The following is an 18,215-nucleotide window of genomic DNA, read 5'->3' on the forward strand; positions in this document are numbered from 1 at the left end:
TTTAACTGAAATGTATTGGTTAAGAGAAGTTTTGTTGGGAAGGTTTCTCAGGTCCGAGATGCACTTCCTGATAAAAGGGACTTAACCAAGAATAGCCAATAGCCTAAAAATTAGGGCACTCATATAGGAGACCTTGGTTCAAGTCCCTCCTCTGCCTGATTTTTAACAGTGATTTGCACTGGAATCTGTTACATCCAGGTCAATATCCTAATCACTGGGCTATTCTAGGGTGAGGCTCTCTCTGGTTTTGATGAGAAATTCCCTCCTGGACCTTGGAAAACTTCCCAATGAAAATTTTGTCAACACTGATAGAAGGGTTTTATGTGGGATGCTCTTCTTGATTTGGTCAAGGACCTGAACTGGATTTACCACATCCCACATTGCTGTAATCACGAAGGTATTAGCTAATTCTCTCTCCCTCTCATCCCAAAACCTCAACATTTTTCATGAAAAAGAATTCTTGTTTTCCAGCCAGTCTAATGAAAACACCTCCTGGCCACCTCACCCCAATTTGGGATGAATCTCCCTTCGACTGCCATACTGCACTGGTGTGTGAAGGTGCTATATATGCCTTTCCCCCCCAATAACTGGGTGAATCTCTGTGGAGTGTGACCTCCCATCCTTTGGTGTGCAGAAATGGGATGTGTCCCCTTTTTTAAGTTAGTTTTCTGTTGCTGTCTATAGCTTCTTTTAAAAATCATGTATATAATTTTCACACACACCCCCTTGTTAAAAATGTATATAAAGAAATGAATAAATTAAGAAATTGAATATTTTAAAAAATGAGGCAAATGAATGAAAGTGTAATGAATGAATCTATTTCTATAATTAGAAATTAGCTTCACAGCTTTAGAGAAGACTAATGAGAACCTACAATTTTGTGGATTGCTTTAGTAGACAGTCTTCTCTCAGAAAAAAATCTTCTCCCCTCCCTGTGAATTTTTATACCCAAGGGTTAACTGAGTATAAATAGCTACAGAGGCTACCAAATCAAACATCTTCCTAAACAGCTCCCTACCTCAAGAGGTCTTACATGAGATGTTCTGAAAACAGAAGAGTGCAACACTTATTAGTCTGGTAGCAGGAGCTGGTAAATAAATATATAGCTAGAAATAGGATTCCTCTAGTGAGATGGATTAAAGGTGACTAAGCTTTGGGGAGAGCAAGGAATAAGGTTACCCTGCTGAAAAGATATATAGCAAACAAAATTCTTTGTAACAAGATGATGCCCTGATGAGTTTGTGTTATAAGAAGCTTGTGCTTGAAAACAATAGAGGAAACCATGAGAGATTCAAGAGCAAATTGGTTCTGGACCTATTGTGTGAGAATGCTATTAGCTATATAAAGAAGACTGCAGGAAAGCAGGCAGAATGTTAACATTCAATTCAGCACATAAGACAGACAAAAAGGCTACAATGAGCTTCATATAGTTTTGCTTAGTGGTAGAATCAGTGACATGTATCTATAATAAGGTTAAACATTGTCTACTGATGGAACAAAAGGTGTGGGTCCTGATCTTGCATACAGGTCATGCCCATGCAGAATGCAGAACCCCATTGACTTCCCCAGAATATGTATGAGCACGTAGGTCCAATCATAGACGACTGAATGCATGATTGGAGTCTTGGAAGGTAAATCAATTTGGTTGGGATCCTCTTGAGTCTAGAGAAGGAAAAGAAGGTAGAACAGTTCCAAGTGGTCCTCTCCTGAATTATATCATTTCATTTATTGCAGTGGAGGAGGCTGGACACTACACAAAACCACTTATGGCTTGAACATGGTGACTATTTCAATGAAGTCCTGTATTATACAGGAGGTCAGACAAGATGATCAGTATGGTCCCTTCTGGCCTTATTATCTATGAATCCCTGACTGGGTCTAACTGGAGTGAAACCAATTCCTGATTAAATGAAAGGATAGAAAAAACTAGAGATAGTAAAGCAAATATTCCTAAATTAGAATGCATCCCCTAGCAAAACATCTGCCACAATAGTCTCTGAGTTAGAAAAGGTGAACAGGTGTTCAACTAACAGAGAGGAATAGAGCACTTCAGGATGAGAATGTAGAAAAAGTGAGGCAAAAGAAAAAAAGCTTTTACTCAATAAAAGGTACCTCTTTTAACATTTACATTTTGTTGAAAATGATGTTTCACAAATTCTAAATCAATAGAAATATTTCCATATCTTTTAAAAAAAGATTTCAGTGAAAACAGTTATTTTCTTTCACGTTAAACACAACTCTGCATTGTTTACAACCCTAACACCATGGCATTCTAACTGGCCTATTTTCATTGTCCAAGCTGACTGAAATGTGAATTGTAATCAATATTCATTGCAAAAATTAAATTAATTTTAAAAAATTCTTTCAGTTTTAATAAACTAAATGATTAGAACCCAGCTAAGGACATTTAAAAAAAAAAACAACTTCCAGACATACAGTTCCCTTTCAATATACTGGGCCAAATTCTGTTTTCCCTTACACTGGTGTAAATTAAGATTAACTCTACAGGATCTATTGTGATGTAAATCAGTGGGGCTGGGACCAGGCGCAGTATGTCTGGAAATATTAAACAGGTAGAATTTAAGATATATGAGTTATTATGCTTTAACTTGATTTTTGTCTCTAATATATTTTGAGGAACAACATCATCTAAAATTAAAACTCAAAGCAACATCTAAATCTTTAAGACCTAAAGAATAATACATAAATTAATTACATTAATTAAAAATAAATTTAAATCTAACCCTGAAACATACGTAACAAGCCCTCAAATATTAAAGGAGAAGAGAGAGACACTGCTCAGTCAGAGCTGGGTAGTCTTGCTGTCTTTCCTCTAGGTAACATCAACTGCTGTATCTGCTCTGGTGTTTGGCTCACTCTGCCTGTAATACACTTGCTCTGTTCTCACCATACCTATACATTAACAAAGGTCCAGACTGACCCTTTATGACCAGCCCTGTGTAAAGAGTGGCGAGGCACTCTCAGGGAAGTCCTGACTCAGAATTCCTTTCCTGCTTCCCATCTGCCCCCCACATCTCCTTGGTCCTAGGGAAAGTAACTATTTTCAGCCCTCACTGTGTGTTTACTTTCTTTTTAACTCTAGTTTAATTCTATTGGCCGCCAGGCTGTGGAGGCTGGGGTCCAGGCTTCATCCACTCCCTGTTTCTCTCCAACCCCTTCCTGTCCATATACTCAGCAGGGTAGGTAGTACTGGGCATCATGAGACATGCATTAATATGCAGAGGATGGGAGAAAGTCTTACTCTTCCTTATTCCCAAGTGCTTCCTGCCCTCTGAAGACCCTTTGGATTAGAGAAGAGTGGGGTTTAATTGGCAGCCCCCTGAACCTGGATGATGTCAGCCACCCCTTCATTGTTGTCTGAAGAACTTAGTGCCTCGTGGATTAAAGGAGGGAGCAGAAGGGAAGGAGTTACGTTACTGCTACACGAAGACAAGAAACATAAGCAATGAGGGTTTCCGACAGTTGAGGGATTATGGGTTGTTCAATTAGCATTAACACAAAGTATCCAAATTCTTCCTCATCACACTAGATCTCCCCAAACACCCTGCTTTGCGGCATATTCTCTTCAAACATTTTGCACAGGTCTGTTCAAGTACATGAAATCTCACAAAAACCCAGCTGGTTTTGTAGACATGGGAAGTTCTGTGATTTTGTGTAGGGTCTCAATAAGCACTCACGTTTTTGGCTGCTAATCTGCACCAAGTCTTCAGAAGTTTATACGGTCACTAATTTTAAGGTTGTTTGACTTCAGATACTATTACACAGCTTGTTTTCCTCTGAAATGTAGAAGTGCTACATTAGAAAAGGTGACAAATGCCTTCTGAACCATCCTGGGAACTGGTCCTTGCATTTCATTTTTCAAAGAATTTTGCTATTTTTAAAGAATTAAAGATGTTATTTGTTGTTTTTTCAAAGCTCTGCACATGACATGTGGATAGTAAATACTACTGCTCTGTCAAGCAGCTTGTGAGTGCAGGAGCTTCAATAAACCAAGCCAATGATAAGTGAAGAGTCATCAAACATTTTTCCCCTTTGTATAGGCTGAAAAGTTGAGGGGAGGGGCAAGTGCTGTTCCTTGAGCTTGCTGACTAGAAACATGGCTGCAAGTTGAAAGAAGAGAACAAACTCTTGGGGCTGCTGGGCCTGCCACATACTTTTCTTTGATTGTATTTGAGAAACAAAGATGTCATGTAGTGACATGCTGAATAAAGTACATTTGGGCAGATTTTGAAAACTTGCAGAAGCTATTTCACCTTGTCAGGCTCTGGAGAGTTTTCTTAAATACATGGAGGTCGTTAAATCATCTCTAGCGCTCAAGTAGCAGATGGCAGCTCACTGTCAGGTTGCTTATTAAGCACTCATATGAAAATATGTGCCTGTGGGTCATTCACTTTGGGTTAGAGCTGCGTGGAGGACAGAAATTCCATTTAGTCAAGGATTTTGAAATTTGACTTTGCTCAGAATTGGAATGAAACTGAAACATTTCAAAATTCTCTGTGAAGGAAAATGTTAAAAAAAAATTAGTCTTGGATCAATCAAAACACTTTGTCTTAACTTTTATTTTATATTATATAATATTATGCAAAATAAAAATGTATACAAAAATGTCAAAATGTTTGGTTTAAAAATGTCAACATAGGACATTTTGTCACTGTCAGACCTTTCTTTTTATTCTCCTCAATGAAATTTCAACAAAATTGACATTTTCTTGAAGAGTTTTTGATTTTGGCAGAACTGCACATTCAAACAGAAAATGGTTCTGTCAAAATGTTTCCAACCAGCTTTACTGTTTTTGTGCCATAGTAGAAAAAAATCATCTGTGAATCAGTTTGAAAACTCTAAGCTTTCTAAGGGGCATATAGAATATTTCAGCTTTTATTAACTTTGGTTGCTTTTTGTTTTTGTTTTTTACCCCAGGATGCTTTTGAGATACTGGTTGAAAATTATGAGTTCAGAGAAAATGAAGTACCTTGCCTTGACTTTATGAGAGCAGCCTCTGTGCTGAAATTCCTTCCATTTACTATAGTCAGAATGGAAGATCTAGAAGGACTGCCCTGCATGAGAAGTGAAATCAGAAATGTCATTGAGGTAATGTTACAGTGAATTCCCTGCTAGATGTTTCTTTTACAGCTCTAATTTTTTTAGGGGCCAAAGATGTTTGTCAGTGGGGATTAACTTTGTGTTTCTCCTGTATTAGAGTTAGGCTATCCTCTATTATTAAAGAATCAGTGACGTCTGTGTATCTTTTATAATAATCTGACTTTTTGTGCACTCCTTAAATTTACAGTAAACATTACCAGTCACAGAAACATTCCTAATGAATTCAGGTCATTCAAGAATAATGAGATACCATGTATAGTGTGTTGCTTTAAACTACATTCTTCATTTAGATGACTTAATACCTCTTCATATATGACTTGTTCTGCACAGTACATGGCAACATCATTTTGTTAGTTTAATGCTTTTTTGAAAATATTGTTTTGGCAAAACCTGTACATATTTTAGTAATTTAGGCACAGATTCACAAAGGTACTTTGGTGCCTAAATCCCATTGATACCTAAATACTTTTGTGAATCTGGGCCTTAGTGTTAATTTCTTCCTCTCGCCTACTTACAGAAAAGCCTTTCATCCAGGTGAGGGGTAAACTCCACATTCCTGTTGGACCCTTGCAAATCCCCTACATTTTTCATTGCTTTAGTTTTTGGCCCTTTCAGGACCCCATGTCTCAGCCACTATTATTTCAGGAGACAATAAAGCAGAATCCCTTAGTTACCTGGAGAGGTCACTGCTGAATGTTGTGATTCACTCTGTTTCCCATTCCTTCATGGGGTGAGAATATTGCCTCTACAATGCTCTTAGCCTCTGCTGGCCTGGGGACTGGGAATTTAATTCAGATCTCCTGCACAATGGAATGGAGATTTTTTTTTTTTTTTACACTGAGTAAAAATATATCCATTGTCACAGTGCTTCTGGGTTTGTTTGTAATAAACTCAATCAAATGCTGAAATATGATTTTCAGAACAGCTCAGTAAAGCATGTGAAATAATTGCAATCCGATTGACAATTGGGGAATAACTTGATGCCCAGTTGCTAATAATGTGCAATATTTTTTGTGGATCAAATCTTTACTCCATTCTTGAGTTAATGGAAGTTTTGCTTAAGTAAGGATTGCAGGATTTGGTCCTTTAGGAATAAAACAAGGATGCTCCCTCTCTCTGCTGATAAGAGTTCCCACTTGACTATTATATTACAGTTTAATAATTTCAGAAGTAAGAAGTAACCTATTACTGTATATACAGGAGATTATTGAAGAAGGAGAGAGTTCTAGAGCTAAAGACGTATTAACTGATGAACGATACCAATCATTTAAAGTAAGTATATTTTAGTCTTAGTTTTGTTGTAGTTGCTTAAAAATGTGTGTGATCATTTTTTTTCATGAGATCTTCGGTTCTCACTCACCAGGTCTAAGTATCTAGTTAGAAAGAGCAGCACTTAAAAATAGGGACTGTGATAGAGTAAGAGAGAATAATTTTGAATCAGTTACCCATCATCTTCTAATTAATGTGATACAATGTAATTTGCTGTTGAACTTCAATTAAAGGGTAATTTTCTCCCCAAAATTGATGTAACATACACCCTTTTTTGCCTAAGGCTTAACCCAATATATTTTTGGTTCATTAGTCATGACTATGGCACAGCACAGCCTTATTCTGATCTTATAAAAATGTCAGGTTGAGGATGATGACTAAGATCTATCTTTCATTCTGCTGAAACATGCCTCACGGGTAGAGGAGGCAGGGATGGAGGGAAGGCTTTGTTAGCAGGCTACTTCTAGATTTAGAAGTACATGAGAATTCAACTTGAATAAAAAGTAGTTCAGAATCAGATGCGGTAGTAGAACAGTTCCCATTTAGTGAACATTCAATACATTCTCCACCAGAGAGGCTCTCTGTTTCAGTATTTTATCTCTGAGAAAAATTTAATTTGATAGGTGTGTCTTTCCATGCATAGCAGTCTTTGGTATCACATATACTATAAACAAGGAAGTAGTGTTTTTTTGCTAACACCCATCTCAGCTTGTTGCCAAAAATTTTGTTTTAGTTAAGGTGATGATATAAGGACAGAGGTGAAGAAGATAAGCCTTACTTATGGGGCCAATACTGGTCACATAGGTTATGTCTACACTGCAATTAGACTCCCACGGCTGGCACATGCCAGCTGACTCAAGCTTGCAAGGCTCGGGTTGCGGGGCTATTTAATTGTGGTTTAGATGTTTGGGCTTGGGCTGCAGCTCAAACCATGGGAAACTCCCACCGCACAGGGTCCTAGAGTCCGGGCTCCAGCCCAAGCCCAAATGTCTACACCCCAATTAAACAGCCCCATAGCCCAAGTTCCCTGAGCCAGAGTCAGACGGCATGGGCCAGCTGCAGTGTAGACATACCCTTAATATACTGAATAAAGGTCTTGTTGCATTTGACCAGAGAAGGGTAGCGAGAATGATTAGGGGCATGGAAAAACTCTCATTTGAAGAGAGAGTGAAAAGGGTGCGATTCTTTAACTTGGCTATGTCTGCACTGCCCCACTGTAGTTTGAACTACAGCAGTGTACACTAAATTGCTGCACTGTAACTCGCCTGTGTGGGTGCTGAAGGTGCGAACTAAAAAGTTCCCAGTTTGTGTTACTGTAGTCCTGTCTGAAGGACTATGGCCAGTGGGAGAGTGGGCTGCTGTGCAAACTTCCCAGCCTGCACTGTTCTGCCAATGCACCTCACGCCTGCCCTGCAACCCCACTATAACTGTAATGCTAGCCCTCTCTTGCACACAGACTATCAATCATTCTGAATGATTCCAACCTGTGTGGTAGTTTTGTGATGCATGTAAATGTCCACTGAAAAGTAGGACGAGACTACAAAACTCCTCACCAAAATCTGATTCCAAATTTGTGTAACTGAAGCCTGTATTTTAAGCTAGGTCTGCAGAAGTGAAAACTGGTGCACACTAAGCCAATAGGCTACCTATAGTGCTATGGGTTTTTTAATTACCAACAAACCAAGCAATATATAAATATGATGGTTTTTTAGTTATAAAATTGCAACAATTATTCTTTGAGCAACTCAGACTGTATAGCATGTGTTTAGCTGTACACAATATGAATGACAATGCATTTTATTGACATTAATTCTTGTCAATACTGAAATGAACTGTGGTACAGTGGGAGTAAATGTACAATGACTTTTACCAGCAGAAGCTCAGTACTGACCACATATACAATAGTGAAAATGAAATATTTATAACCCAAAAGACCCTTAGGCAGTGAACTTCATGAATCTAACTTCAGTGAATGCTAAAGAACTGCAGTTTGTAGAGAATACAAAGTTAATTTTGTTTTCCTTCACCGACAATAGAGTTCATTTACTACTGATCTCTAACCATTGCTAAGCATTAATAAAGTTTCTTGGAATCATTCTACAACCAGTAACAGACCCTTTTGAAAAGGCAGCACCAGCAAAAACATTAAAAGATAAGAATCTAAATGATTTTTTAAAATAAGATTGAAAATGTAATCATATTCCCTTACAAACACCCATGTTCCAAACAAAGAATAGGTAATCTTATCTATTATATACAACATGTAGGGTAATTCCTATTTAAAATTATCCAGATTTTCATCCTTCCCTTTTCTTTATCTTAATTACTTCCAAAGAATTAATCTCATTAGAAAAACACCAGATAAAATTAGCATGGTCTGAATTCAAAGGTTGTAGATTCAATGGAAAAAGACAATTGTGCAGCCACTCATCAAATCTATGAATGTGCAATGAAATCGCTCAGAGATACAATATTGACAAAGTGAGTATAAAGAACATATGCTTTGGGAAAAGCATGGAGGTTTTCTTCTCCACTTTCATATCACAATCCATCTGAGAGATTGATCCACTGAATATTGCTTATATTTTAGACATTTTGCTCTACATTCTTCTCTTGAAACAGAATTGATGTACAAAATTACTTAGCAATGGATGGAAGTGAAACATACTAAAATTCCATTGACTTGCCTTATTTATAGATTTACAGGCCTTACTCAGGAATGACTGATACAAATCTTGATGTTGTAAGTGGCACAACAAAGTCATAAGACATGTTTCTCTTGTGCATCTTACTGTTATGTATAAATGTAGGTTTCTTTGAGCATCTTGATATAACTGGCTGGTTTGTAGTAAAAGAGGATATTGGCTTAAACTGGGAGCAGAAACAAAGGGTTAAATGTCAGAATTAGCATAAATAGACAAACAGAGAACACTGATTCATGAATGAAAATATTCAGCATGTATCTTGAAAATCAGATGCTTCAGTTGGATCTGCAAGCTGGTCTAACTTGTTTTTGTAGTTCTGCCTTGATGATCTCAATCGACATTGACCATGCTGAGTAATATTTGAAGTAGCCATAAAGTGTTTGTTTGTATTTCATAATACATTTAACATATTACATACATTTCTTTTGTTTTTGTTTACATTCATATTGTGTTTTTAATCATATAGATTTAATATTCCTGTAATAGCATAGCCCAGGGGATTCCCAAAATGTACTTCCAAAAAGTGGATAATTTCTGTCACAATGGCAGCAACTTTATTTAATAACCAACCAAACAACAAGAATGTAAGCAAATGGAGGAGGGGAATGAACATAGTCTTTGCACCAAAGTGTGACTATAGCACTCAACCTGACCTTGAGCAGCTCTTGTCCTGACTGATAGATCCCAAAGTCAAAACTGCTGGAGAAAGCATCCCGGTCTGGACAAATAGCTTGCACTAAGCTATTCTTCACCCTCGTAGAGAGGGATAGAGTCACCACTGAAATAGACTCCAGTCCATCATTTCTGGTTAATCTTATGGTCCCAGCTACATACTGAATACCACCATTCTGGGAGATACATAAAACCCTCCCCTATCTACCATCTCAGCCCAAACCACCAAATATATTTCTTTTCCTGCAAAGATTCTGTCTGCCCCCAAAGTTGTGACATGACATAGTGAAATGTGGGGGTATGTGGATGTGAATGCAAAACATAATACGATGGTTAAACAATGTAAGAACATTATATCCTTATCAATTACAGTATCCAAAGGTTAAAGATCATCCACTTGCCTGAAGCCCCCACTCCCACTACATGAGGGTGAATGGGATGAAAGGCCTTGCTGTAGCAGCAGGAGAACCTCAATGACCCTTTGCTTCTCCCTCAGCTCAGCCTAAAGGGGTGGAGAATCAGTCTCCTCCTTCCTGGCCAAAAAGAAAGAGCTGCTTAGAGCTGGAGGAGCAACCAATGGCATAACCTGAATCAAAGTGGGGTTCCGCAGGGATCTGTTTTGGGACCGGCTCTGTTCAATATCTTCATCAACGACTTAGATATTGGCATAGAAAGTACGCTTATTAAGTTTGCAGATGATACCAAACTGGGAGGGATTGCAACTGCTTTGGAGGATAGGGTCATAATCAGGGGTGAAAGTAATGTACAGGACTTACCGGTACTGCTGGAGTCCTGAGGGGGCATGGCCTCACGCAGAAGAGGCGTGGCCTCAACCAGAAGAGGCGGAGCCTCTCAAGATTTAAAGGCCCTGGGGCACCGGTTGTAGCTGGGAGCCCCAGGGCCTTTAAATCAACCCGGGGCTCCCAGCTGCAGAGGTGGCTGGGAGCCCCCGGGGCTCAGGAGCAAATTAAAGGGCTTGGGGCTGCCTGCAGCGGCGGGAGCCCCGAGCCCTTTAAATTCCGGCTCCAGCCTGGCAGCTGGAAGCAGTTCAGAAACAGTTACTTTGAATGGTAAAAGAGTAAGTATAGTTGCTTAGTGCTACTGAAAATCCTACATATTTAGCTAAATCATGCCAAGATGCTGAGATGCTGGTGTATTTTTTTTTAGATTTCATGTTAATGAAAACTGTTCAGGTATGATAACCATTTGGCTGCACAGGGTAATTGTGCAAAAAAAAAAAAAAAAAAAAAAAAGAAGGAAGCTACATCCATACAACAAATCCAACTAGGCTGAATTTTGCCCTATGTTTTAGTTGTACACACAAACCTGTTTGTTTGTTTTTTGCTTTATGTTAATCCATTGTTCCTTTTGAAAGCAGCACTGTGTTGTCTCAGCAGATGTCTGCAGTTACATTGAAATGTGTATTGTTCTGTTTACTTTAGCTATTTATTTCTGTCTTTGGAGTGGGATTGAAGACATCAGAAAAATGGTACAGAATGGGTTTTCGGACGCTGGAAGAAGTAAAAGCTGACAAGACCCTGAAGCTATCAAGGATGCAGAAAGCAGGTAAAACCCCCAGTAAAAGATCTGTGATTAAGTACTTTAATGCCTTTAAAACAGCATTAATTAGTGTAGGCTACAGCAGTGGTTCTCAACCTTCAAGACTACAGGAATCTGATTTGTCTTGTGTACCCCAAGTTGTTAGTGCTCTATAAACGTCTGCCAGAAGTGAAGCACAGCCTTAGGAAAGATGGCTGTGATCACCCTGTCTCAGGGCAGGAGCTTGAGTCCAGGACTGAGGGCAAGGAAGAGTCCTGAGGGAAAAGGACTCAGAGAGGTCCAGGATCTACAGTGGGAAGAAGGGGAGGGCTGAAGGAAGCCTGCTAGAATCAAAGCACAGCTCCAGGAAAGGAGGGCTGTGTAACCCTACCCCACAGGAAAAGAAGTTTGAGCCCAGGATTGGCATTTGGGAAGATATGGTGGAAAGGACTTTCTAGACAGGTCAGGCTGATACATAGGAGGAGGCTCTGGGAATTAAAGAGAGTGAGTTTGAGTTATGGTACAGATAGCCCAGTTGTTCAGGGTTCCCAGGGCTGGGAGCCCTTAGCTGAAGGTGCATGTGGGTTCCCCCCCATGTAACCAACCTAGTAAAGTGTACAGCAACTCCTGCTGTTAATGGGAGGAAGAAGAGACTGACTGGATCCAAGGGGTGGTTGGAAATTAAGCCCAGGAAAAGAAGGGTCAAGACTTTGTGCAACAGGACAGATGCTCATAGGAAGGGCTGTGCATCATTTTTTATAACTGAGGCAGAGTGCTGAATCTTTTCAGCAACCAATCTGTGCTGAAGGCTGAGAGAACCATCATAGATGAGGGGAAACTGAGCCATGGTGACTGCGGTTTCCTGGTGCACCACAAGGGGGCATGCTCTGGGACTGCTACATGATCCATACACCAATACCCCTTTTCTTAATGCACATAGGTGTGTCATTTTTTCCCCAGACCATATTAATCTGCCTCCCATTCTCATTCTGTTTGTGGATCTGTGTTCTTGGATTCGGTGGCAATTTCAATACCTCTGATTTTGAGTTATTCAAGTTTTCTAACTAAAATAGAAAATGTTTTTAGTATGTCTGTTCCTTATAGACTGCAACTAAACTTTATTTGGATTGTGAGTTTGCTAAGTAACTTTTTTAAGGGAACTTCCTCATTGGAAGGTTGTTGCCAAACTTAGTCAAGCCAATTTTAACATTGTTTTTGTTTGTTTCTGTAGAAAAGTTCCTCAGTTCCCCTTGAAATGGAAAAATGTAGACCCAGCTGTATTTATGCCAGAGGTGTAGCCTCTGGGATTTTAAAATGAATGTTGGTTTGGTTTTAAAATACACTGTATATTCCGGTCATCAACACCTCAGTAGCCAGCTCTCCTTTAGCTTGAGTGGCAGAGACCTGAGCTTTTGTTGCTCTAGGTCTTGAGTTTAACTCCTCCTCACTGATGATTGTGATGTTGGCCCCAGTTCATGATATACGGTAACAATTTTTGAGAAAGCTAAACTGTTCTCCTTTAAAACTGGTTGTTGAAATGCTCTGACTGGGGAAATGCAGGATGCTTTAAAATTCTTCTTATAAACACAACAAAACTTTTTTTTCCAAACTGGCATAAATTTATTATTTACCAGATATACATTTTTTTTCAATTCCAGGTGAAGTGAGGAGTTTTTTCTCTACACACACACCATTTATCTCAAGTGGTAGAAGCCTCTGCTTTTACTGCCAAAGGTCCCAAGTTTGTCACCTACTGGCTATGTGCATTAGGGAAATTTCAGTTTGTGCCAATGGGTGAGGGGGGAGAGAAGGGTTCACACAGAGAGTTAGTGTACAACATGGTATTGTGTGCTAGAAGTTACCCCCCAGCTGGTGCTCACTAATGTACTATGTAGACAATGCCCCACATGCACAATATGGTGACCTTCACATGCATGTGCCCTGTGCCGGGTGCACTTTTTCTATCATTCTTTAAAGCTCACCTATTATTTTCAGACACACTAATGCTATTGATTATTTTATGTGATTTAAATGTCACTGTTAATATAGTCATTATTACAATAAAGTCTGCATGGGTCAAAAGGTCTGATCCCCGTCCAAATTCTGTCCAGACATGAGTGGCCCCCACCACCAGGGCTCCAGTCCAGTCCTCTCCTTTCCCAAGCCTCTAAAACATGAAGGGTGAAGTCACTCAATGGGAGTTCTCCCATTTTCTTTCATTGGGGCCAGGATTTCACCAGTAGCAAATCTTAACTTTCACTAACACCAGAGGCTGCTGTAGTCTTTGTAGCAATTGATCAACTCTCAATCCCTTATAATGCTGAAAGCCTTAGATCAGCCCAACTTACAGAACCCTTGAAGAACCTGATCTCTAATATCAACCATTCCTAACTACCACTTCTTTTGTGACCTAAAAAAACCCAATGCAGCCTCTCCTCATGTCCCAATGACTCTTTTCTCCTAGTTCCCCAAGAAAGACCAGAACCTTTTCTGTTCTTGTTGGCGCTTATCTCCTAACCACCCTTGCTAGTCTCCATCCACCTCCCAGTCCTCAGAAACTGAACTTCTTTGGTGAAGCCAGAGAGTCATTCCCCACCAGGGACCTGGAGATTCTAAGGAAATCTGCTAGTGACATTTTTCTTTTGGGGAAAGTTAATAATAGACTCAATAAATCTATTGGTAAGTTCTCCCTGGTTTGTTCTTGTGAAAAGCAGAAGTTTCTTGAGATGACTCTGAAGAGGTAGAGCCATTTTGGAAGTAATGTTGAAATAAAACAAGCTGGTCATAGATTTTAAGGCACCATTATGATTAGTCTGAATTCCTTGTATAACACAGGCCATGGCATTTGATACAGTACTTCCTATATCAAGCTCATAACTTCTGGTTGAAGTAAAATATATATTTTAGAAAAACATCCAGTCTTAATTGGGGTCAGCTTAGGAATCACATGCCCGTCATGCAGCTTGAGTGTTTTTGACTCCCTGCTGAACAGTTTATTATCAGCCTTATCTTTAGCTTGCTTAATGATATGTATATTTTAATATTTCATTCAGATCAAAACATTTTTACTCATGTAAAATTACTTTTAGGGTTTCTCTACTATGAAGACCTCCTTAGCCGTGTATCTAAGGCAGAAGCAGATGCAGTAAGCTTGATTGTTAAAGATGCTGTACGGACATTTTTACCAGATGCTTTAGTGACCATAACTGGTGGTTTCAGAAGGTAAATAGAATAAATAATGTGTGACTTCACTTCCCCCCCCCCCCCCGTACATTCTGAGCTATAGAGAACAAGCAAAGAAACTAAATGGGAGAGTATGGAAGTTTGTTTCTAAAAGTTATTCAAACTGTAAAAAAATCTACATGAACAAATCCTAGGAAGCAAGACTTTTCCGACCACATTCCTAAGGGTTTTGATTCCGAAAAATACAGATTCTTGGTTTATCATTATAAAAATCAATTAGCTGACAAACAAACCTCATACAAAAAAGATGAAGTGATATGTTTGTATTGCACATTATGGTATCACATGGGATTTTCCATGCTTTTTATTGTTGAAACTAAATTCCCATACCTAAAAATGGTACAATACGATAATAGAAGTTTTATGCTTTAAAAAAAGCCTTAATGTGTGCTTGAAGGCAATGAGTTTTCCTTGTTGATACTCATTCTTAGAAACTTGGTTGGGAGAAGAAAAGGTGGCAAAAAAGAGCCAAATATCTGCAGAGGTAGATATGGTGTGTTGGTTGACCTGAGAGACCAGTAATTTCTGTGTAGCTAGATGATCTTGGAATTTCCTACCTGCCTGGTTATTTTCCTTTAAGCTTTTTAATTTAGGGAGAAAATATATGAAATCAATGAAAAAAAATCTCACCATCCCAGTAAATCAAAATTAGTACCTAAATATTCTCTCTAACATCACAAACTTGGGTGAAATCCTGGATCTTCTGAAGTCAAAGTCCCATTGGCTTCAGGGGATCCAGTACTTCACCCAAATCTCTTCCCAAGCACTAATAATACTTGGTACGTAATGTATGTAGAGCTACAAACTGCTATACCAAACAAGCAACCCTTGAAAAAACTAAAATCCAAATCCCAAACAAAATATTATCCTAGGCTTACATAATTAATCCGCACAACCCTCCTTTAAGATAGGTGTATTCTCAATTTGCAGTTGTGGCAGATGGAAGTACAGGTAAGTTAAGTGTCGAAGCAGATCACCTCTACATACCCAAATTGTTCAAGGGGGGGGGGGAGTTGTGGAAGCAGAGAAAGAACTGACAGGAAGGGGATGCAATGCATGACAGTTCGTTAGCAAGAGTCAGGTTAACTGTAACCCTAATAACACTAGATTTGTAGAAGCGAGGATTTTGTGAGGCGAGTGGGAAAGAACTGCGTGAGAAGTTGTTGCGACCTTGTGTAGATAATGTGTAGAAAATATTGTATGTAGACTAGAGTCAAAACAAGTGAGAAAAATAAGATATCAAGATGGCCTATGTATAAACAAAATGCAGCTGTTGCTTATTATTGTCTGTAATGAAAGGTATAAAAGTTTGCTGTAATTGTTTACCTGTAGAGAGACCTGTTTAGCTCTTCCCTCTATGCAATTGTTAGAGAAAATAAAGTATCTGACTTGCTGTACCCAAACAAAGAGTGAGAACTCTGTTATTCTCCAACATAAGTGACTTTCCTAAAGCCACGCAGCAAGTTAGCGGCAGTATTAGGATTATAATGCAGAAGTTCCTGGCTCCCAGCCCCATGCTCAGTCCACTGATGGATGCTGTTCCTTACAGCATTGTTATAAAACTAAGGTTTAGTTATACAAGTGAAGATTCACTAGCACCAGAAATTATTTAAATCTATTATGTTATTTGTCTATTTTTCAAATCTTTCTTTCTGACTGGCTAGCAGTATAAGAGTACCTTCCAGAAAGATGGTAATTAAAATGCTCTTCTGGGACTTAAAATATGCTCTGCACTTCTCTCAATCTTTTTTCTTTATAACTACAGGTAAAGCTGCCATGCGAGGAAAGGAGAGGAGAAAGAGAGAAATTAAATTTTATTAATCATAGAAGCCAGAAACATGCAACTGATAGCATGTAGGTGGTCTGTTGTACCCATTCAGGGCACCTTGGGAGTCCTCGTAGGGTTCCACATGTCCACCTGTGAGTTATCAGTTACAGGATCAGGGCCTAAAATAGCTTACAAGTTACTGGTGCCATCACCCTTGTGCCATCTCCTGATCCCTTTTATAATTATTCCCTACATCTATGATGCTAATAGTAAAAATATACACTACACAGTATGTAGATACATTGTATATAATGGAGAGATGGCCAAAGTGTGGCTTATGGCCCATACATGAACCGTGATCAGAGATGCTGCAACAAGATGGAGTATTACATTCTGGGATTCTAGTATCTGCATGCTGCACCCACATGTTTAAGATGATTGTGACTGCAATCCACTCAGTCTGATGCAAATTAGTCATGGACCTTGTGTTCCTGGTAAGATTTGTTATCTTAGGGATAAACTGAGTAACACATGCACCTTGTCAGGCCAGAGTTATGGATTATTACAGTTGTAATAATCACAGTTTCTTCTGATGTGATGTATGCTTGGGGCTTGTTGCTAACATAGATGTTTGCAATGTGCGAGTCTCTCAGATTCAGATATAGGCCTGTTGTGCTGTTTATGTTCTTTACATGGCTCCTTTGTGCTTTTGTAATTGTCATTAGACTTTATATCTTTAAAGATGTGCAGGTGAATTATACAGAAAAGTATGTGGTGAAGTCTTAAGAGAGTGATCCTATGTATCAACAATGCCTAAAGGACTCAGGAGCACAAAATCTCTCCCTCGCCCCCCCCCAAACAGTAGCCTACCAAACTACAGGGAATAAATTATAGATTGTAGGATCTTTGAACATGGTTCATTTTTAAATTGGGTTGACATAAATGTATTTAGCACATATATATTTTGGTAACTGAGATCCCATGATGGCTGTATAACAGTGAGTTTTCCCCAAACTCTTTCTTTTATCTGTATGAGGTGGTAGTAGTCTAATGTATTGCACTGGGTTGTAGTAAGAAATAAGAACCATTAGCTCAAGACCTCTTACAGGACAACTTCAGTTTGTGACTCCTTATTTGTTTGGGTTTCTTTGTTCCGTATGTATAGATTTAGCACATTTTAAAAAGGTAGACAGGTTTGATTAGTCATCTCGCTTTCTGCCTGGGATTCTCCCATCCAGTATATTACAAACATACCACAAAAACATGACCGCATGAGGTCTGAAAGTTCTGAATAACATATTCACACCATAGTGCATGGCTTCCTCTTATTGTGTAGCTATGTATCTTAGATTTATAGTGTTGGAGATAAGAAGCAGATAAGTATCTTGCTCCAGGTGTATGTGTTGTGTGCAGTTGGGGGAGCAGAGGGGAGAGAATTAGGGTATGTCTACATTGCAGTAAAAAACCTCAGAAATGGCTGTGGCTGACTCAGGGCAGCTGACATGGGCTTGGGCTGTGGGACTAAAATTAGAAATGTAGTTAATCAGGCTCAGGCTGGAGCCTGGACGCTGAGACCCTTCTCCCTCACAGGGTCTCAGAACCTGGGCTCCAGCCCCAGCTGGAACATCTATACTGCTATTTTTAGCCCTGAAGCCCAACCCCTCTGCTGGAGTCAGCTCATGTGGGCGCTGAGATTCTGTGCTGTGTTTTATCACAGTGTAGAGGCCAAGGGTCTCTGAAATGGCAAGCCCTGTTCATCACAAGTAAACATGGAGAGGAGACTACAAGATACATAACACAAAATCACTGGAATTCTTTCGTAATGAGCAATTACACTGTTTGGAGGTTCAACGGGGGATATAAACATTTGACTGATCTAAGGCTGGGGTTATTTAATG

The 18,215-nt window shown here is 39.2% G+C and overlaps 1 protein-coding gene across 1 annotated transcript in view; it reads left to right on the forward strand.

Moving 5' to 3' along the window:
* The window catches only part of DNTT (DNA nucleotidylexotransferase), a 152,884-nt gene that overhangs the window by 40,058 nt on the left and 94,611 nt on the right, over positions 1–18,215 (forward strand). The window contains exons 5-8 of the mRNA XM_034776862.1: positions 4,939–5,109; positions 6,322–6,393; positions 11,210–11,333; positions 14,396–14,528. Coding sequence (XP_034632753.1) covers positions 4,939–5,109; positions 6,322–6,393; positions 11,210–11,333; positions 14,396–14,528 — 500 coding nt within the window. The remainder of the gene's footprint in view (positions 1–4,938; positions 5,110–6,321; positions 6,394–11,209; positions 11,334–14,395; positions 14,529–18,215) is intronic.

This window comes from Trachemys scripta, chromosome 7 (genome assembly GCF_013100865.1).
Source record: "Trachemys scripta elegans isolate TJP31775 chromosome 7, CAS_Tse_1.0, whole genome shotgun sequence".
NCBI lineage: Eukaryota > Metazoa > Chordata > Testudines > Emydidae > Trachemys > Trachemys scripta.